The following is a 23,751-nucleotide window of genomic DNA, read 5'->3' as shown; positions in this document are numbered from 1 at the left end:
GATTCCCAAAAAAAAAGAAAAAAAATCCATAGATTAAAAATCTTTAATTATACCTAAGAAATAATAATAATTTTAAAATAAATTTATAAAAATATAGTCAATAAAAAAAAAAAATTAAAAAAAAATTAACAAAATTTTATATCAAATAAAATGAGAAAGTATAAATTTCCCTTTAAGTTCATTCAACATCAGTGAAGAAAATAGGTGCATCAGAATTTGTTAGCTTATTAACATCTTTAGCTAATACCCCTCTTTTTATTTTTTGTTTTTCTTTTTTTTTCTGATCCTTTTCTTTATATATTTCGTTTAATAACTCATCATTTTCCTTTTGTAAATCATCATCGTCTTCTAATGAATCATAAAAGTTTGTATTTTCTTTATCAAATTCATTACTATTTTGTAAAAATACTTCGTCTTTAAATATTTTATTGTTTATTTTTTCGTCATCTAATTTATTTGTAAAAATATCTTTTTGACTTTTTTTTTCTTTATCTAATTTTTTAATTAAATTAGAAGCACCTAGCAAACTTAATGTTTCTTTAATATGCAAAGGTAATGAGCAATTAACAGATATAATTTTATTACAATTAGATTGAAAAGTAACATTAAAACAGTAAAGATGTAATTTTAATTCTTGGTTTTCTGAATTCCTATTTTGGTCGTTTAATTTGTTTAGTAAAAATTTTTTACTATTTTTTATATTTTTTATATCTTGAAAAAAAAAAAATTCTTTTTTTAATTTTTTATGTACATTGATATATTCATTATCTCCCACTACGCATGTATATAAGGAGTAAAATAATAATGGTTTTATATATTTACAATTATTGGCATTTATAAATATTTTTAAAAGAGTGAAATTGTGTTTATTATACGAAATGTTATTACTAATAATATCATATTTTAACACCTTTAGGTCATTAATATATTCATAATTATTTGATGGGATCATAATATTGGAATTAGGTAAGTACTTTAAGTATAATTTTATTTCTCCATTATTTTTTTTTTCTACTTTTCCATATACCAAAGTTATAAATATATTTTCATAATAATGAGTTTTAAGAAATTTATTTTTACATATTAAAATACAGCCTGATATTGCGTTGTGTAATTTATATACTATATTAGCATTTTCTATATTTTCTACATTTAATAAATGTAAATTTTTTATTATACTTTCTTTATTTTTCGCTTTTCCAAAGGTAGATATACCATCATTTTTGTTAATCACTAAATAATCATCATCATTATAAATGATTCTAAAAAAAAAATTTATATATAGATATGTATCAAATAAAGAAATATAATAAAAAAGGATAATGATATGTTTCATATATTTCTTATTTACAATTTATTTATATTAAATGAACATTTTGTACTAGAAATTCTTCTTTTAAGAGAATTCAGTCTAAATATGTTTTTTAGCTAAAAAAAAAAAAAAAAAAAAATAATATATGAAGAATAATTTTAAAATAATATAAAAATAAATTAAAAATACAGATATAGAAATTTCATAAGTAAGAATTAATAAAAAAAAAAAAAATGTCATTATTAAAGAAGTGTTTTTCAACAAAAGAACAAATCTTACCATATTTTTATATTAAGACATTTTTTAGAAAAAATAGATGTTAGAGTTCTTTCAAAGAAAAGTTCATTTAAATTAAAATCAATAAAAATAATTTTAAAATAAAAACGCTTAAGCATATATAGTTTTAAATATTTATCTTCTATTTAATTTCTTAAGTACTAAAAAGAAAAAGATTATATTTTATGGATTATAAATATTTAAAAAGAGAAAAAATAAAAAAAATTTTGAATAATGAAACGTATAATACACTTTTAAGAAAGCTTTTCTATGATTTTTAATATAAAAAAACTGAATACATGCTAAACTAATATTTATTTTGTAATAGTACTTTATTACTACTAATATATATGAATTTTTATAAATGTACTTTTACATAATAAATGCACAAATATTTCAATTTATTTATTTTTACATAAACGTTTGTAGCTTTTTCTTTCATGATTGATTATATTTATATATTTGTTCCATATATAAGGGAAATAAAAAAAAAAAAAAGAAAAATCTTTATGTAAAAAAAATTTTTAGAAAATTTTTTTTCTTTTTCTTTTTCTTTCTCCTTTTCTTTCTCTTTTTCCTTTTCCTTTTCCTTTTCTTTTTTTTCTTATATTCTTCTTTTTTTTAGTTTTTTTATTTTTATTATATAAGAATGAAATAGAAAAGTAATTTAATAAAAATTTTCTGGAATATAAAGTTTTATAAACAAAAAATAAAGAGACATTAAATGATTTGTAAAGAAAAAAAGGTTCTTAAAAAAAGATAGTAATTTTTTATTAAATTTCTAAGAAAAATGAAGGAAGTACGTTTAAGAATGATTTTGTCAATAGCTATGTATTTAGTCTCATCAATAACCTCAGTTTTTGCAAATAAATATGTATTAATGGAGAATGTCTTGGATACAATTTTACTAATATTCTTACAACATATATCTTGTTTAACTTTTTTATTTTTATTCAGAAATTACCTTAACAAATTTCATAACAAAAATAACTTTCAAGATTATTTCTTTTCCTTATATGACGAAATAAAACATATGTGGCAATTGATAATATCATTTAATTTTACGTTAATATTTGGGAATATTTGCTTAAAATATACCAACATATCGACTTATCAATTAGCTAGATCAATGACATTACCTTTAAATTTTTTTTTTTCATATTTTTTTTTTAAACAAATCAAATTTAATTGCTTAATGACACTTTCATGCATAATAGTTTCAATTGGATTTTTCATTTTTTCAATTGATGCAGTTAACACTAATTATAAGTCAATATTATATGGTTTGTTAAAAAATATACATGCATAAAAATATATATATATATATATATAAGACATGCATATAATTAAATATATGATTTAAAAAAGAAATATATGAATTATTTCTATGAAAATGATACCAATTATAAAAATAAATTAATAGAATATGTTTTTTGTGTAAATAAACTTGAATAAATATCTATTTATTTAAATTTGTATTTAAATATAAATTAGATCTTTATAAAAGTATTTAATTAATAAATTAGTTATGTATTTATATTAGATAATTTTTTTTTTTTTTTTTGCAGGCTTGATAGTTTCTATAATTCAAGCAATTCACTTAAATTTGTTGAAGAAAAAATTAATAATATATAAAGATAAAATGATTTTGTTACATTATAATTTAATTTATTCTTCTATTATCTTATTTATTTATCTGTCTATAACGAAAGATATATTTGCTATATTTAAGTTGAATTATAGAATTTCATTTTTTCTATTTTTATCTTGTAAAAAAAAAAAAAATAATAATAATAAAATAAAAATAAGAAACGCAAATATAACATTTCTTCTAATGTTACATATTTTTTTTAATTTTTAGGTTTATCTTCGATTTGTGTAACATTCTCTTCTTTTTTGTGTATTTACTATACAGATAATGTTGTTTTTAATATGTTTGGAAACATTAAATCAACTGTCCAGACATTTCTAAGTAAATTTTATTATTCTGAAAATTTTAATTTAAATACAATAATAGGAATAATTCTAACTACAGTAGGTTCTTTTGTATATACATGTTCTAGCGAATATACAAAAAAGAAGAAAATCAGATAAAAAAATTTAGTGCAATTTTTTTTTTACAAAAAAAAAAAAAAATTTAATAAATACTAAAATTTATTTTTTATATATATTTAAAATCCTCTATTTTTTTTCTGATTACTTAAATTTTTTTCTTTTTTTTTTTTTTTTGTATAAAAATTTTATGCATCTTAAATAGCAACTTCTTTGTTAATTTTAAAGTAAAATTTTTAATGTTTAGAAAAAAAAAAAAATAATAATAAAGTGACATGTATTATTATAAAAAAATTAAAAAAAATCTTCCTTTTTTGTTTGTTGAAAATAAAAATAAAAGAATAAAATATTATATTTATAGTTGAAAATGAACAAAAATTTTGATTAATAAAATATTTAATTTCCAAACTTTTATTTTTCTATACATATATTTTTTTTTTGTGTAAAAAATTTAATGCATCTTAAATAACAACATTTTTGTTAATTTTAAAATAAAGTTTTTTGTATTATGAAAAAAAAAAAAAAATAATAAAATAAATATAAAAAAAGAAAGTAATGAAATAATATAAATCTTCTTACTATTTTCTAAAAATAAAGTTAAAATAGAAAATATATTTAATATATCAAGTATCTATTAATATACATATTTTAATTTTCCAATTTATTATTTTTTTTTTTTTTTTTTGTGAATGCATTTAAGTTGAAATGATTTTTTTTTACAAATTTCTTATTTTTCTTTTCTTTTATTTTTTTTTTCATTGTAACATTAATAAATGATTGAAATTTTGTTTAATCTTAAAAAAAAAAAGATTAATAAATAAAAAAAAATAATGCAATAAATTTATAAATTTTTTATTTTTTTTATATCATTAAGAAAAAATACATTTAAATATATATATATATATATATATATATATATATATATATATATATATATATATAATGAATAATAAGAAAAATAATGAAAATTTTAATCAGTTTTCAATTAATAACACAAATTTAAATGTTTTTGTAAACAATTCAGATAAAACATGTAATGATATTATATCAAATACAGAAAAGAATATAAACTATAAAATTAATAATTACATTAACTCAGGGGATTTTCCTAATATAAAAAATAACCATACTCTTAAAAATATCAATAAAAAATTAAATTTATTAATTCTGAGAACATTAATGAACAAAATCAAGAGAAATTCAATAATAAAAAATATATAACAAAAGAAAAAAGTTTCCTTTTAGGTAATTCTAATGAATTGTTACAAATAAATAATATAAATATTTCAAACGAAAATAAATATATTTGCAATCCATTTATAAAAAGATTTAAATTACAAAATGTCTCAAAATAACTTTAATAATAATTTAGAAAACCCATATGATTTTCAAAATAATGAAAAATCCAAGGAATATTTTGATATAAATAATATAAAAAATCGTAAAATTAACAATAGTAATAAAAATATAAGTGATATAAATGAGTTAAGAAGTTTACATAATATGCATCCTTTAAATAATTTAAATGATAATATAAATCATTTAAGTAATTTCAATAATTTAAAAAATAGAAATAATACAAATCATTTAAATAATGCAAACAATTTAAATAATATAAGTAATGTAGATAACTTAAATAATATAAATAATATAAATGGTATAAATACTATAAGTGAAATAAATAATTTAAGTTATTTAAATAATATAAACGATTTAAATAATTTAAACAGTATAACTAACTTGAATAACGTCAATAATATAAATGATTTAAATAACGTAGATAGTTTAAATAATTTAGGTAATTTAAATAATATAAATAACTTAAATGGTATAAACAATTTAAGTAATATTAGTAATTTTCAAAATTCGTTAAATAACATGAATGTTTTAAAAAGAATGGAAAATGTAAATAATGCAAATATAAATAAAAAATTAAGTAATATAAATAAAATGAATGAAAATATAAACAAAACTAATACTTTTAATGCAGTAGATAACTTACACAATTTTAATAATATTATCCAATCAAATGGTATGCATAATATAGGTTGTATTCCTAACTCATATGTAAATAATTTAAAAAATTTTAATGATTTTAATAAAATGATAATAAATGAAAGTATGATCAATAACAATGATAACAATAGTATAAATAGAAATAAAAATTGTATAAATCCTAGCTCATTTAGTTTAGAGAATACAGATAACAATATCGCAAATAATCTTACTTCTTTTAAGCATATAAGAAACGCAAACAATTATTGTAATTTAAATAATATGAGTGATTTTAATAATATAAATGATTTTAATAGTATTGTGAATATAAATAACATAAGCAGTTTAAATAACATGAATAATATCAATATGAACACAATAAATAATATAAGTGATATAAATAAAATCATAAATTTAAATTCCTTAAAAAAAATAAATGATATACAAGTTATGAATAATATTAATAATAAAAAAAATATTATGCTTCCTAATAATTTTAATTCTTTAAATTCTAATAATAAATATATGAATTATTATGTAAATGATTATTTATCTAATAATAAATTTATTAATCAAAATTATAATTTTTGCAATGTTTTAGATAATAAAAACCCGAATAATAATTATATAAATAAAAACATAAATAATAATTATATGAACAATAATAGAAATAATGTACCAAATATAATGATGGATAATATGAATTATAATTCAAATAATTATATAAATTATGAGAATAAAAATGCAATTCAAGATAACAATTCTTTATTAAAAGAATTAGATTATAATAATAGATATAATTCATATAACTATATGGAGAATAAAAGTAATGATTATAAAAAAAATTTATTAGAAGATATGCATAGAAATATTGTAAATAATCATATTGAAGAATCTTCATTTAATCATAATAGGTTTAATGATAAAAATTATTTAGATTCAAATGTAAATTCAAGAGAGTTCAATTCTATTTATAGTAAAAATAGAAAAGATTTCAAAACTAATATAAATATGATTATAAATAATCCTTATGTAAGTGGTGATATTTTAGAATATAACAATAACTTAAATAATGGAAAAGTAATAAATGGACAAGAAGCTAATAGTAATATAATTAACGGTGAAATAAGGAATACACCTATTAAAAATGAAGAAATAAATAATAATAAATATTATGCAAATAATAATTATATGAGTAAAGTTAGTGAAAATAATTATGATAGCATGAATAATATGTATAATGGATATATGAATATAACGGATAAAATGAACGGGAATATTAGCAATGATAATTTAAATGTAGATTGTAAAAAAAAAGATAATACTTATATAAATAATGTAATGATAAATAAAAAAACAAAAACAAATTATTTAAAAAATGCAAATATTAATCATGTTAATTTAGTTAATAATGATAATAACTCTTATTTTTTTGATTCTAATATAAATTCATTTACTTCGAATAATACTAATGAAAGAAAATCGATTAATTCTAATGAATTAATTAATTTAAATTTATACAATTATGCAAAAAATAATGAAAATCTTAAATCTAATTATGATAATAATGCATTAAAAAATAAATGTGATAATTCTAATAACATTATATTGAACAAAGATATAATTGAAATGATTTTACGAAATAATAAATACTCCTTAGATAAAAATATTAGTGAAAATATAAACAAATCATATACTAATTTTTTAATGAACGTTAGTTCTTCATATTTAAAAAAGAAATCATCTGTAGATAAAAAAAATGTTCATAATATGCATACTAATAAAAATGAAAATAAATTTAATAATAAGCAAGATTTAATCAATTTCAATAATAAAAATGAAATAAATCTAAATGGACAGAATGAAATATATGTTAATAATCCAAATGAAATAATTATAAACAATAAAAATGAAGTATATATAAATAGTAATAATGAATTAAATATAAATAACAAAAATGAAATAAATGTAAATCAAACAAATAAAATAAAAATAGAGAATGCAAATAATTATGAAAAATTGTATAATGAAAATCAAGAGAAAATATATATAAAGAATGAAAATCCAGGAAGAAAGAAAAAAAAATTAAACGACACATATGAATGCAAAACATCTATTAAGGAGATAAGAAATGATTTTAAAGAGGTTAAAAGAAAAGGAAGAAAAAGAAAAAATAATTTAGAATCATTTAACGACTTAAGTAATAAAAATCAATCACAAAAATATTTGAATATGCCAGTAGAAGAATTAAATAAAATCAAACCAGAATTAGAAGATATAGGAAATGAAACGATGGAGAATAATAAGGAAGTTAAAAAAGAAATATATTATGATAATTCAGATTCGAAATGTATTAAAAACATATTGAGTTTTTTAAAAATTAAATTGAATAATTTTAATACGAAAAATTCTGTTAATTGCCATGCAGAAATAAATGTTTTAATTAACAAATTTTTTTATGTATTAAAAATAATTAATAATCACAAAGAAATACTAAAAAATATTTATAATTTTAATTTTACTACTATAAGTGAAGATGCAGTGAGAAATTATTTAGAGAAATATTTTCCTTTTGTAAAATATTATAGAAATGACTATGATACATCTTATAAATATGAAACCTATAGAATGGATGATGATTATAAAAAAAATAATAATAGTTATTTGGATAATGATATAAATTCATCTTCAAAAGAAGAATTAAGAAAGGATAATAATGAAAATATTGCATATATTTCAATTATTAAAAATACTGAATATAAAATTAATGATAAATATAATGTCAGTAAAGATGAAGATACAAAAAATAACAGTGATTTTAATAAATTGAAAAGTAGTGTTTTTAATGATAATAATGAGAATCACAATTTATCAAACCACATAAATATAGAGAATAAAAATCATAGTATGAACTACTCAGATAAAGGAAAAGAAAGAGAGACAACTAAATTTAATAAAAATTTAATTAATAATAACTTAAAAGAAACTGAAATAGAAAATAATAATACGAACTTTTTAATAAATAATAATAATAATGATAATAAAGATTTAAACATAAATACTGTAAAAGAAAATGAAACTGATTTTACACAAGAAGTAAAAGAGGAGTTAAAAGAAAAAAACATTAATGAAGAAAACGAAGAGGATATAAAAAGTATGGGAGATATTGATTTAAATAAAAAAAAAGAAGTAAATGCAGAAAATGTAAATGTAAAAAAAATTAAAAAAAAAAGTTTAAAAAATAGTGAAGAAAACAAAAAAAATAGGAAAAAAAAGAAAAAAAAGAAAAAAGAAGAAAATACAATTAATAATTTAATAGTGCATGAGTGGATGACAACTGAAGATGAAGACAAAAAAGAAAGTGAAACGAAAAAAAGTGATGAAGAAATAAAAACAGATGATGAAGAAATTAAACAAAATGAAATTAAAAAAGATGATTTAAATAAAAATCCTGCTGAAAATTTCAATATCTTTGCAAGTATGGAAAATGTATTTAATGAAAACAAAATAGAAAACAAAAACTCATGTGAAGAATATACTGATGAAAAAAATAAAAATGAGTTAACTTATTTAACAAAAATCAGTGATATTGAAGATACATCTGAATCAAGTGAAGATATCACTGGTGATGAAAAAAAAGTAAATTGTGATTTTAAAAAAAAGGAAAATGAAAACACTTATAACAACATCCAAGGTAATTACAATAGTAATAAAAAGTATGAACAATTTCATACCAAAATTAATAATAAAAATGTGTTTATAAATAAAGGAAATATAAAAAATAGTGAGAATACATTTATATGTTATAAAAAAAATATATACAATAATAAAACTAATATCCATTTTAATTCATATTATTTTTTTAATCATAAAAACAATTTAAAAATGAAAAAAAAAAGTTTTAAAAAAAATAACCATTATTTCAATTTTCAGAATAAAAATCAAGAAATTTCCTCATATATGAAAAATGAGAAAAAAATAATGAATAATTATTTTAATTCCAGTAAATATAAAGATTTTAAAAAAAATGCAAACAATAATTATAATACTCATAATAGCATTAATAATAATAATAATGATAGTCATAATAATAATAATAATAATGATAATAATAATAATAAGATTAATAGTAATAAGGGAAGCAAAGAACAAATGATAAAAGAAGACAATTTATATCAGACTTCAAAGGATATTCATTTAATTAATAAAAACATTTCATATGATAGCTTATCAAATGTGTCATCATTATCAGATTTAAGTGATATAGAAGATTCGAAAAAAGACGAAAAAACTTGTTTACAAAAAAAACATTTAAGTTATACTGAAAGCAAAAGTTAGCTTGACAAAAATAAAAAAAATAAATTAAAAAAAAAATAAATATATAAATTTAAAAAGAAATGTATATACATAAAAATTAAAACAAAGACATAAGAATAATTTGATGTATTGTTTTAAAAAGATAAAAAAAATAAAAGATTATTTTTTAAATATATAAATTAATTTATATAAATTATATTCTAAATATATACAATATTTTAATTATAGAAAAATTTTTTTTTTTTGAATAAATAGTATATATTTATAATTTTATAAATCATAAAAGATATATTTTTGACTATAAAAACATAACTTAATTTTAATGCGATATTTTTTTTTTTTTATGTTCATTTTTAATAAAATTTTTATTACTTATTTATCACAATTTTTTATATATTTTAAAAAAATATCTCTTAAACATATATATATATTATAATTTTTATTTTTTTTTAAATAATAAACTTTTAATTTTATTCTAAAATTATTGTTGCACCCAATTCTTCAAACTTCTTTTTCATTTCATCGGCTTTTTCTACAGGTACATCTGAAAAAAAAAAATTAAAATGAAAAAAATAAACGATAATTATTAAAAGGAATAGATAAGTAATGATAATTTATGAAAAATAGTATTTTTACTTTTTTGTATATAAAAAGGAGCGCTTTCCACCATATCTTTAGCTTCTTTTAAACCAACATTTGTTAATTTTCTAATTTCTTTAATAGTATTAATTTTATTTTTAACATCAAATTTTTCTAGTTTAACATTGTAGGTGCTTTTTGTAATTTTTTTCTCTTCATTTTGTTTTTCTGTTTTGGATTTTTTTTCTTCTGTACTATTGGAATTTATATCATTTTTATTTGCAATATTATTATTTATATTAGTTTGATTTAATGGAGATAAATTGCCTGCACTAAAAAAGTGAGATGGATGAGGAAATGGATTTCTATTCATAAAAAAAGAATTATTAAAATTTTTGCTTCCTTCTAATTTCTCTTGGCATAAATCACATAAATCAGCGGCTTCAATTAATGTTAAATTTAAGATTTCATCAACAAGCTTTAGAACTTTCTTAGAAGGTTTTCTTTTTAATTCATTTGTTGCTTCATCCTTATTTGAATTATTAGAATCTTTGATTTTATCAAAAACATCAAAATTACTAAAATATTTTTTTAAAAGAAAATTATATGTTACTACATTTTTGTGTAAATTAGTATATTTAATTTTATCAAAAACATCAAAACTACTAAAATATCTTTTTAAAAGAAATTTACTTTTTTTCATTATTTTTCTGGAAATTATTAAAGCATAAAAAATAAAACTTAGAAAAAAAAATTTAATTCTAACGAATTTAAACTTATAAAATAAAACAATTCATAATAATATATATTAAAATGCTACAAAAATTAGTGTAATGCTGATTGGTATTTGTTATTTTAAAATTTATATTAAATATACATCTATTTTAAAGGATAGGAAAATCTAATATATAAACGTGTATTTTAATATATAAACATATATATATATTTTTTTTTGTTATTTTAAAAAGTTACATAACACTTCTGAAAAGGTTTAAAAAAAATAAATATGTAAATGAATTAGTATAAAAAAAAAAAAAAAATTTAATGCATTTGAATTAAAAAAATTAAAAAAAAATATATATATAAATTAAAATAAAATATAACAAAGGAATAAAATTTAAGAATATATGAGCATAAAAAAAAAAAAAAAAAAAAGAAAAAAAACGTACTTCAAGATGTTATGTTTAAAAAAAAAAAGTGATTAATTTTTATCAATATATTTTTATTTTTTTTTAATATAGATATATATATATATATATATATATATATATATGTAGAACAATGGAAAATAAAAAGGCTAATCAAAAAATTAGAGAATGCGAAAGGGTAGAAAATATTTAAATTAATAATTAGTCTTGTGACGAATATAATTTTTATATAACTGTTTAAACGAATATGTTAAGAGAGAATGAATTTTTTATTTGCTTTTTAAAGAAAATGATAAATTATTGTATATATATATGCTTATATATACTTACATATTTCCTTTAATATTTATTTATTCATTTTTTTTTTTTTTGAATAGAAATGGAACAAGTATGATAAGTTTAATAATAAAAAATAAAGACGAAGTTTCACGAATAAATAAAATGTTAGCAGATGAATTGGGAACAGCTTCGAATATAAAAAGCAGAGTTAATAGACTTAGTGTTTTGTCAGCAATAACATCAACGCAACAAAGTAAAATAAAAGATATTTATATAAATTTATATATAAAATACTTTATATTAATACATTTACTTATTTTTATTTTTTTATTTTATTCAGAATTAAAGTTATATAATAAAACTCCTCCAAAAGGATTAGTGGTATACTGTGGTACTGTAATAACTGAAGATGGAAAAGAAAAAAAAATGTCTATTGATTTTGAACCTTTTAGGCCAATCAATACAAGTTTATATTTATGCGATAATAAATTTCATGTAGAAGCATTGAAAGAATTATTAGAGAGTGATGATAAATTTGGATTTATAATAGTAGATGGTAATGGTGCTTTATTTGGTACAATTCAGGGGAATACAAGGGAAGTAATTAGACGATTTACAGTGGATTTGCCAAAAAAACATGGAAGAGGTGGTCAAAGTGCTTTACGTTTCGCCCGTTTAAGATTAGAAAAAAGACATAATTATGTTAGAAAGGTAGCTGAAGTAGCCACTTCTGTTTTTATAACAAACGACAAAATTAATGTTACAGGAATTGTATTAGCAGGAAGTGCTGACTTCAAAAATGATTTATTAAATAGTGATATGTTTGATCCTCGTTTATCTTCAAAAGTTATTAAAATTGTTGATATTTCATATGGTGGAGATAATGGTTTCAACCAAGCAATTGAATTAAGTGCAGAAGCATTGCAAAATGTTAAGTTTATTCAAGAGAAAAAATTAATAGGAAAGTTTTTTGAAGAAATAGCTCAAGATACTGGTAAGGTTGTATACGGAATAGATGACACCTTAAAAGCTTTAGAGATTGGAGCTGTAGAATTATTAATTGTATATGAAGGTTTAGATATTATTAGATTAACTACTAGAAATAATATTACCAATCAGACGAAAACTATGCATATTTCTCCTAATGATGAAAAACAAGAATCTTTATATAAAGAAAACAATGTAGAATTGGAAGTTGTTGAAAAAATTTCTTTAACAGATTGGGTTATAAATAACTATAAGAAGTTTGGTGCATCTTTAGATTTTGTTACAAATAAATCACAAGAAGGTGCACAATTTCAGAAAGGATTTGGTGGATTTGGTGGTTTACTTAGATATAAATTAGACTTTAATATTTATGATGAAGATGTAGAAAGTGATGCAGAATTGTTTTAAAAAAGAAAACATGTATATATATATATATATAGTAGTACTCATTCATTTATATATTCATTTTTATAAAAAAAAAAAAAATGTAATTTAAGAAGGTATATAATATGTATTCTTCCTTTTTATTTTATTTTATTTTATTTTATTTTATTTTATTTTATTTTATTTTATTTTATTTATTTATTTATTTGTTTTGTTTTGTTTTGTTTTGTTTTGTTTTTTTTTTATTTTTATTTTTATTTTTTTTTTTTTTTTTTTTTTTAAATAGTGAAACGAATTAAATAAAATTTAATACTTTATTTTCAATTTATTTTAAAGATTGGCTTTATAAAAGTAATAAAGTTAAAAAATTATAATTATATATATATTTAATATTTTTTAAAAATAAATTTTTATTTAAAAGTATAATAATTATTATTTTTTACTCTTTCATATTCTTTCATTTCTTATGTATATTAACAACATAATTGTAAATAAGTGTGCATTTTTTTTTTAAATTATTTGTACATATATTTGAAGGTAAAAGTGTAGCATTAATATGTATCAAATAAGAGAAAACATTGCTAATTAAAATTTGTTTTAAACATGAATCCTCACATGAATTTCTTAATTTATCCAAAATAAATGCACCCAAAAATGCACTTCTTTCAAGAATTTCTTTTAGTATATTATAATAAACTTTCAATTCAATCATTTCAGGTAAAAAATTAAACAAATAATCATTTTTATATATTCTTTTTGTATTAATATATTCATCAATTGATCTGTTGTAATGAATTATTTCTCCTGAGTAAGTTGAATCGTCACTGTAAGAATTACTATCACTCAGATAGCAACTGAAACTAGATTTTACAGCACCTCTTGTGTAATGAATTTTTTCTTTTTTTTTTTCTTTCATTGTATTAACTATATCTAAACATATTGGGACGTATGATAAACTTGAATTAACTTTTATCTAAAAAGGAAGCAAATGGTTCATTTAATGAAAAAAAAAAAATAAATAAATAAATAAAAACTAAATGCAATAGAAAAAATTAATAAAATAATGTAAAATATATTAAAATACAAATATATGTATAATTGACTATATATATTTGTGATAACAAAAAAATAACAAAATATATATTAATAAAAATAAATATATGAAATATGAGAATTTTTTTTTTTTATTACTGTTCTTATTAAGGTTGTATTTTTTCTTCCAAAATGCTCAATAATATTGGTAACTAATCTAGTTGATTTTAATAAAAGGGTATACAAGTGAATAACAAAATGTGAATAAGTAAAATAAGGAGTTTGTATTATATTCAGTAGTATTGTATTATAATTTAATATTGATTTATAACATATATATAATACTCTTTGTGTAAATAAAGATAATTCATTTTTTTTCATTTTTTTTTTTTCTTTAATATTCGATATATTTGATGATGCACTTATTTCATATGGGCTATATGCTTCAATAAAAACTTCTTTCTCATATATAAATTTTTCTAATATTCTATTAATATAAAATAAATGGTGCTCAACTCCTTTTTCCATTAATGAAATAAGAAAGTTATTAACATTAAATATATTACAATAATATGAAATTTTTGTGAATAGTTCAACATATAAATATGATTCTTCAAATATAGCTAGACAATTAATTTTTTCAATTTTTAAAAATATAAAATTTATTCTGTCGGTTAATTTTCCAATAATATTTAAAATAGAATTTAGAAAAAATTCAATTTCGTAATTTACCTGTGAAATGTTTTGTTTGTTGTTTCTTTTCTCCTTTTTTCTATTATTACTTTGACTAGTGCAATTCATTTGGCTTTTATTCTTTAAGTAGTTTTCATCATTTGCATTTTTATTTTTATCATTATCAATACATAGTTTATTATTATTTTCTTTTATATCTTCATTACATTCTGAATCATAATGAGAAAATTCTCTATTCCTCATAATCTCTTTTATGTGTGAAATATATTTTTGATTATTATGTTCAAACTTTTTATTAATATCACAAATGGATGATTCAGAATAAAAGTCTGAATTTTTATTTACATTTTTTAAATTTTTAACAAAAATATACAGCAATTTAATAATTAAAACAATCAATGAACAAAAAATTATATGATTTTTATTTCTTATATATTGATCATCCCTTAGATAATAAATAGAGCTAAAACTTTTATTTTTATCGAATATAGAATGATAAATTAAAGGTACATAAATTAACTTTGTCAAAATATTTTTCTTAATTATATGTAGGCATACATTCTTATTTAAGGCAATGAACGTTAATGTATTTATATAAAAATAATAATATTTATCATTCTCTAGAAAGTGATTTATTTTATTAATTTGATCATAAATAATATTCTCTAATAAATTATATATTTTTTCATTGATACTATCAAAGATATTTCTTTTTTCTTTTTTTAAACATTTAAAAAAATAATAATAAAATAATTCATAAATAGTATTAATTCTATTATATAAGAAATATAAAAACATATGTTCAAGAAAATAGGATCTTCGTATATTTTCTTCGTTCTTCATATTAATATGATGAGCTTCATAACACTCCTTTAATACTTCTTTTAACGTTGTTATGTAAATATCAAAAAAATTTTTTTCTGTGAAATCATTATTATCATTAAAACTATTTATAATATTATTTGAGGTATTATCAATATTATTACTATTATCATCTTTATCATTATCATTTACATTATTTCTTATTTTTTCGTGATTTATAAAAAGTGTGATATTGCTATCTCTTCCTATATCTTCTCTATTTTCATTTTCGCCAATTCTAGAAAAACTTTTATTTAATTTTATAAAATGATTGTTATAAATTCTAATAGTAACGTAAAATAATTCTAATAAATTGACAAATAAATTAATATTAAAATGATTTGTGGGGTAGATATATTTTAAAATAGAATTTGGTAAATATAAGGTATTGTAATTCTTTAAAATATACATATTTTTATTATAAAATTTAAAAAAATGTAAATGGATATTAATAGCTCTGATAAAAAGGGAAAAAAATATAGGCATATTGTATATTAGGTTATTTTGATTTTCAGGATTATTTTCATATTTATTTATAAACAACGATTTATCTTTTTGATCTATATCACTAAAATGAATTGAATTTTTCATAAAATTATATTTCTCAATATCTCTTTTAGATATATTATGTAAAATATCAAAAATAAAACTATCATTTCTATTTTTTATGCTAATAATAGATGATTCATCAATAAATAGATCACAAAAAAAAATACCTTGATAAAACTCTTTTACCTTCTCATTTTCATTAACAATATTATCATTATTATTTATTGTATTTTTATCATTATTTTTTAAATTTTCTTTATTATTAGATTGAATTTTGTTATTGATAAAGATTTTATAATTATTATTAGATAAATTGTCTTTATTTTTTTCTATATCTTTATTATTATTATTATTATCATATAAAACATTTTTCTTTTTATATTCTTTATAGTCTTTCATACTCATAAAAGAAAAAAAGTTTATTAAAATATTGGTAATTATAACATAAAAGAGGGAATTTTGATTTATGTATATAGATGATGTCATAAATGTTATCATGATTTCATATATAAAAAAAAGAAAAGGTGAACTGCTTTCTATATTCTGCTTTTCTAAATAGCACTTTTCTTCTTTTTGATAATTCTCATCTTCAAATAAATTTTTATGTTTAATAATAATTATAAATTTATATAAAAGTAATAACAATCGAAATTTACTATCATAAGTACTATGTGTTAGGTTTATGTATTTCATGCATTTTAGTTCATTTTTAAAATAATTAGAAAAAAAATTATTTGATACATTATTGTCAAAATATATATATTTTTTCTTTTCTTTTCTTTTCCTTTTTTTTCTTTCTATTTTTTCTTCTTTATAATCATAATTCAAACTATCATTTTTATAATTCCAAGAATTTCTATTTATTGAATTAAGGCTATTATTTGAATTACTAATGTTCATGTAATTGTTTTTCATATTAAATTCGAATTCATTTTTATTAGTTGAACTATTTGAATTAGAGTCTGGAAAAATATTATCTAAATTTCTTAAAACATTGGAATCAATTTTTTTTTTTCTTATTATATCTGATTCATATTCATTATCATTATTTATGTTTTCACTAAATATATTTTGGTTTTCTGTGTGTATATCATTAATATATGAATTTTCTTGATAGTTATTAATAGTAGTATTTATACAGTGATAATAATTTTTTATATCAAATAAGTAATTTTTTTCACCGTATAGTTTTGATTTATCTTCAAAAAACTTAGCACTAACATAATCATTATCTAATAATTCTATTTTATTTTGTAATATACTTCTAATAGTTATTGAATCATTTTTTTCTTCAAAAATGCTTTCATTTACCAAATCTTTTTTTGCTTTATTTTCACTTATATTAATTATATACTTATAATCTATTTTCTTTTCATGTAATATTTGCAGCATATTTTCAATTAACAAATCATCATTTATTAAAGTATATTTTTCAATAAGTATGCTTTTTTTACTGTTTAAAAGATTTTTCAAATTAGATGCATCGTCTTCCTTTTTTTTATGCAATTCTAAGTAATTATACAATAAATCATTTAAATTCTTATAGTTTATATTAAAAAAAAGTTTGCATATATTTTTATCATAACAAATGTATATAATTAATTTATTTGTAAAAGTGTCTTTTATATATATTCCTTTAATTATTAATTCGAATATTTCACTAACAATATTTAAATTATATAAATAGTTATATATTTCTTTTCTTAGTTCTTTATTATAAGAAATTTTTTCATAAGAGTTGGAAAAAAAGAAAATATTTTTTTGTGATTTATTTATAAATATGTTAAATATTTTTTCTATATTTTCCCAAAAATCTTTTTTTTTTTCAACATTATTCCCATTGTCATTAAATAAATTCAAATAAATTGAATTTATAAAATGTAAAGATAGATTTAAAATTTTTAATTCATTAAATTTATATGATTTTAATTCATAAGAATCATAATTTTCGTTATTTACATAATCTCTTATTATAAATAATAATACATTAAAAAGATCTTCATAGATAGATAGACAGATTAAATCATTATTTTTTATAAATAAATATAAGAATTTTAACAATTTAAAGCTTCTTATTGTGTATTCTAATTTTAAATTTAAAGAATTCAATCCTTTTATTTTATTAAAATAGAATAACAATTTGTCTGTGAGTAACTTTAAGATATATGAAAGTGGCATATAACCTTTACTGTATTTGCAAAGAAAATAAATATTGTTATAGTCATTCAATTTAAAATACTTATTTAAGTTTTCATATAAGATAGAAATGTTCTTAAAATCATGCAAGAAGAAGTATAGTAAGGATATACTTAAAATTTCTCTTTTTTCATTAGAATGTCTTTTTTCTATACTTAAAATATCATAGTTTATAGCTTTACTAACAATATCATTCTGCAAAATAGAAAAAAAAAAAAAAATTATTTTATATAAAAATAAAATTATATAATATATATATTAAGATGTATTTCATTAAAATGATATTAAAAAATAAAATTTTGTTTAACCTTTTGAATAAAATCAAATGACGTTTTTGAAAATAAATTCAATATAAGATGAGATGTATCAAATAAAGAAAATATTTGATTTGCAATATTCATTGAAATATTATTAACTTCTTTAACAAATGTAAAATTATAGCATATTTCTAGTAAGAGTGAATACATTAATAAAATTCGATTTATAATTTGTTTATAAGTTTTTCTGTTTTTTCCTTTAGAATAAGAGATAATATTTTTGTTCTTGAAATAATTCATATTAAAATCGTTTATAAAACTATTAAATATGGAATTATAAAAATCAGATAAATGAAAATTATATTTAAATATGCTTTGGTTTCCTTTTTGTTCATAATTCATTAGTAGTAAATCGCTTAAAAAAAATACATAATTATTTTGAAAAATAATTTTTAATAAATTTTTTATATGAAAAAAAAATTTTAAAAATGTCAAATTATATTTGTTAGAGTTATTTTTTTTATAAAATGATGACATTTGATTTAAAGAATTTCCATTAGTTGATAAATCGTTTATATTAAATTTTTTTATTGATGGATTAAATAATTTTTCTATATTATTATTATTTACAACATTATTATTATTAATACTATTATTATTATTATTATTATTATTATTATTATTATTGTTATTGTTATTATTAATTTCTTTTTTATTATTTTCTTTTTCTAATAATACAATATCAGTTAGATAATCTATTGTGTAATTATTATGTAACATTTCATTATTATTTGATTCAATTTGAAATATATTAACTTTTTTTTTTATATATGAACTTGATTTGTTTAATAATGTTTTATGATTTATTATTATATTATTCATAAAATTATAATATGTAGAATCTTCTTGATTTGTATATTTTGCAGATAATTCATTTATTTTATCTTCCATTTCATAATTCTCTATATAATAATTTTCAATATTTTTATTTTCTAAATTTTCTTCTATTATATCAGGCATTAATAAAGTAGAATTAAACTCAAAATTAATTTCCTTTATTCTTTGAATGTTAATATTATTTGATACTTTTATCATATAGTTAATGATGGATATACATATATTTAAAATAGAAAACTTTGATAATTTAAATATAAATGAGGATGAAAAATTATCTATAAATACTTTATTTATATATTTTGAGAAAATTAAAAATAAGAAATCATGTAAATAGTTATTACTATTTAATAAGTTACAATTATTAAAAAAATTATCTACCTGTAAAAAATAATTTTTTAAGTATTTATAATAAGATATAAAAAATAATTTAACTAATTCATTTACATTTATGTCTTTTTCTTTTTTAAAAGTTTCATCACAATTATTAAAAGTCCATTTTACCCATTTATTTATTAATATATTAATACTATCTAATATTTGACGAATCTTTGTTTGAAATGATTTACAAATATTAAAATAAAAATATATACTATTTCCTTTTTTCATAATTTTTTTAAATAATTTTAAAATTATTTCAGTACATGAGTAAATTTTTTTTCTTTTTTCTTCTTCATATAATCTTAATAAATCATTTACAAAGCTAAATTTATAATTATTATCAATTTGACATAAATGCATAAGGGTAATCACAAAAATTTCTTCTAAACTAATATTTTCAATAACATTATTATTATAAGTCATTTCATAATCGCTTATGTTATAATAATAATAGTTATAATTACTATTATTAATATTCTTTTTATTATCACCAGTAAAGCATGTTTCATTACAGCTAATACTATCACTTTTATTACAAAAGTCAGGAATGTTACTTCTATATGAATTACAATTATCAACATTATTTTTGTTTGATAAATAACTCAAATCATTATTGCTACTGATACAATTATCTTCATATTTATCATTAATACTGTTACTTAAATTACATACACTCATATTCTCTTTTTCACCCTCTTTATATGATATGTTTTCTTCTTTTTCTAACTCATTTAAATCTGTTTTTCTAACATCATTTAAAAGAAAAAATATTTTTAAAAAAGATATGTCAATTCTGAAATTTTCTTTTATATCCAATAAACCTTTTTCAATTTTAAAATTCATTATACTATTGTAATTGATATTAGAATTTATGTAATTTTGTGATGTGCAATTACTGAAATTGTTATTAATGTCATTAGTATTATTATTTACATCTTTAGAAGTAATAATTTGATTTTCTTTTTCATCACTTTCCTTTTTTTCTTCTCTTAATTGGTCTTCTTGTTCTAAATAAGAAAACATTTGAAAAATGTAAGCATTTAACTTGTTGATATTTTTTTTTTTTAATAAAAATAGCAAACAATTGACTATGGAATAATTTAATGCTTTTAATTCATTATATTTTAAGGAGAAAAAAAAGAGATATGTATAAATGCTGACAAAACTATTTTTTATATCATAAAAAAGTTTAAAATAATTTTGTAATTTTATTTCTATTAAAATGTGAAAGCACTTGTTAATGCTTAAAATTTTACAAAAGAATGTAATTATATTTTTAAAAAAAGCAAAAATATTATCCTTAAAAAAATCATTCTTTATATTTTTACAATAATTGTTATATAAATATTTACAAAAGTAGTCAATTAAAATATAATAATATTCTAAATAAGTTATATATATTGCATTTTTTTTTATATTTTTTTTCTTTAAAACATCCAATATTTTATAATACAAAATATGTTCTGAATCTATTATACTTTTATTTTTATGATTTTCATTTAGTGATTCTATTATTTTACAAACTTCACTAAAATTGATTAAATTTGAATTGTTTCCAATAAGTACCTTTAATATTCTATATATTGATAATAAATTATAATTAAAAGTAAGTAAGGTATCAATTGACGAATTGCACATTTTATTGTAAAAAAATTCTAATAGCAATTTATTCATATTATGTAAAATTATAGGATGATAGTTTACATTATTTTTTTTTCTATTACTGTGAATAAATTTATCTTCGTTATTTTTTTCTATTGAAAACATTTTTAGATAGTCATAAGAAAAAAAAAGATTTGAAATTTCTAATAAAATGTTTTTACTTTCAATAGAAATAAATGGATATAATAATTTTTTCTTTTCTTTCTCATTAGTTATAATTTCAGTGCTATTATAGTCATGATCATAAAAAAAATATTTCAATGAATAAATATCATATTGAAAACATTCATTTTGTAGATAATCTATACATATTTTAACATTTTTATAAGCTTTTTTTATATCATACATAAACAAAAGAAAATTTTGTTTTTCAAAAATCGAATTACATACTTTTAAAAACAGATTTACGTTGATATTTTTTTTAAAAAATTCTTTTCTTTCTATATATTTTTTGATATCTTTCATTAACGAAATATTAAGATCTCCTGAATCTGAATAACTTTGATTATCGTTATCACCACTTATAGAGTAACTATTATAATAATCAGGGTTTTCTGAATTATTAAAATTAAAAATTGGAATATTGCTATTATTATTATTATTATTAACTTCACTTGTATTAATATTATGTGATATCATATCAGTTCCCTCTTTTTTTTTATATTTTGGTTCTCCTATTTCATTAGTTTCATAAATTATGCTATTGTTATTATTCTCTTTTTTTTCGTATAAATTTTCTTCACTACAAAGGGAGTTATTTATAATTTCTAAGAGTATCTTTTTATATACAAAATTGTCATTAATAAAGATAAAATTTTTAATAATATCATCAAAATAATACAGACACTGAGATAACATTAGTATATTCTGTTCAAAGTTATATGGAGAATTTTCATTTTTAAAATAGAAAAACATTTTAAATAAATTGCTAGACAAGGAGCATTTTACATATTTACTTATATCTTCTAAGGTTATTAAATTACTTAAAGAACTTATTAGAAATATAATTGAGTATTCTTTTTGTTGAAGAGTATTTGTAATAATATCACTGTAAACATAGTTATTTGCCAAATTAATATTTGAAAATGTTAAAAAAATATTTAAATACGACTTAAAATTGCTTTTTGATAATATGTTTAATCTTAATTGTAAATAAAAAAAAATATTAATACAATATATTTGTATATTCAGAAATAACAGAATATATTTATATATCCATGATGAATTTCCTAAATTGTTTACTTTTATAAGTTCAAAATAATTATTAGTATCTTTATATGTATCAAAATATATTTGTATTAATTGATGAATATTAAATTTCTTCTCTAATATTGAAAAAAGTTCAAAAATAAAATTTTTTTCATATGCGAAATCTTCTACTTTATAATTCAAATAAAAATAAAATATATCGCATTTTTTTAAAACGTATAAAATATTTTTAAATATATAAAAATATTCATCACAGTATATTAGATGTAATTTATCCATTTCAACAAAGTTAATATTATCTTGAATCTTCTTCATAAGTATTTCTTCATTTTCGTCAAAATTATTTAAAAAGTTAAAATTTTTATTTTTAGAATATTCTTCATAAAAATAAACTTTTAAACAGTGTACTAATAGCTCTTTAGAAAAACCAAAAAAATACGATTTCGATTCATTAAAAGTTAAGTTTTCATTAATAAATTGTTGAAGTTTCAATGAAATAATATCATGATACTTGTTATCTGAACTCAAATAATTTAATATTTTATTATATTTATTTTCAAATACCCCCTTAATTTCATTTTCATACCTATTATATTTATCATTAGAAATTAATTCATATATTTTTTTATTTGATAAATAACCATCTAACATTTTTGTTCTTATTTTTTTTAATTTTTTGATATTGGTA

General features: G+C 17.4%; 6 protein-coding genes across 6 annotated transcripts; 3 read left to right on the top strand and 3 right to left on the bottom strand.

Moving 5' to 3' along the window:
• Positions 1-178: 178 nt before the first annotated feature.
• PRELSG_0408100 (conserved Plasmodium protein, unknown function) lies at positions 179-1,594 on the bottom strand (the record flags this gene model as incomplete). Its single annotated transcript, XM_028680222.1, has 3 exons — positions 179-1,262; positions 1,352-1,428; positions 1,592-1,594. The coding sequence occupies 3 exons, from the start codon at positions 1,592-1,594 to the stop codon at positions 179-181; spliced, it is 1,164 nt and encodes a 387-aa protein (XP_028531740.1).
• Positions 1,595-2,378: 784 nt separating this feature from the next.
• On the top strand, positions 2,379-3,682 carry PRELSG_0408000 (GDP-fructose:GMP antiporter, putative; the record flags this gene model as incomplete). Its single annotated transcript, XM_028680221.1, has 3 exons — positions 2,379-2,871; positions 3,157-3,357; positions 3,450-3,682. 3 exons carry the CDS (start codon positions 2,379-2,381, stop codon positions 3,680-3,682), a joined length of 927 nt encoding a protein of 308 aa, XP_028531739.1.
• Positions 3,683-4,981: 1,299 nt separating this feature from the next.
• PRELSG_0407900 (conserved Plasmodium protein, unknown function) lies at positions 4,982-9,973 on the top strand (the record flags this gene model as incomplete). Its single annotated transcript, XM_028680220.1, has 1 exon — positions 4,982-9,973. The coding sequence occupies one exon, from the start codon at positions 4,982-4,984 to the stop codon at positions 9,971-9,973; it is 4,992 nt and encodes a 1,663-aa protein (XP_028531738.1).
• A 449-nt stretch (positions 9,974-10,422) lies between these two features.
• On the bottom strand, positions 10,423-11,234 carry PRELSG_0407800 (ribosomal protein L7/L12, putative; the record flags this gene model as incomplete). Its single annotated transcript, XM_028680219.1, has 2 exons — positions 10,423-10,496; positions 10,589-11,234. 2 exons carry the CDS (start codon positions 11,232-11,234, stop codon positions 10,423-10,425), a joined length of 720 nt encoding a protein of 239 aa, XP_028531737.1.
• Positions 11,235-12,069: 835 nt separating this feature from the next.
• PRELSG_0407700 (peptide chain release factor subunit 1, putative) lies at positions 12,070-13,353 on the top strand (the record flags this gene model as incomplete). The annotated part of the gene is made up of 2 exons (XM_028680218.1): positions 12,070-12,211; positions 12,299-13,353. 2 exons carry the CDS (start codon positions 12,070-12,072, stop codon positions 13,351-13,353), a joined length of 1,197 nt encoding a protein of 398 aa, XP_028531736.1.
• A 433-nt stretch (positions 13,354-13,786) lies between these two features.
• Positions 13,787-23,714, bottom strand: PRELSG_0407600 (conserved Plasmodium protein, unknown function; the record flags this gene model as incomplete). The annotated part of the gene is made up of 3 exons (XM_028680217.1): positions 13,787-14,302; positions 14,521-18,855; positions 18,969-23,714. The coding sequence occupies 3 exons, from the start codon at positions 23,712-23,714 to the stop codon at positions 13,787-13,789; spliced, it is 9,597 nt and encodes a 3,198-aa protein (XP_028531735.1).
• Between the last annotated feature and the right edge of the window lie 37 nt (positions 23,715-23,751).

This window comes from Plasmodium relictum (genome assembly GCF_900005765.1).
Source record: "Plasmodium relictum strain SGS1 genome assembly, chromosome: 4".
Taxonomy (NCBI): Eukaryota; Apicomplexa; class Aconoidasida; order Haemosporida; family Plasmodiidae; genus Plasmodium; species Plasmodium relictum.
This window is presented reverse-complemented; position numbering and strand designations above follow the sequence as displayed.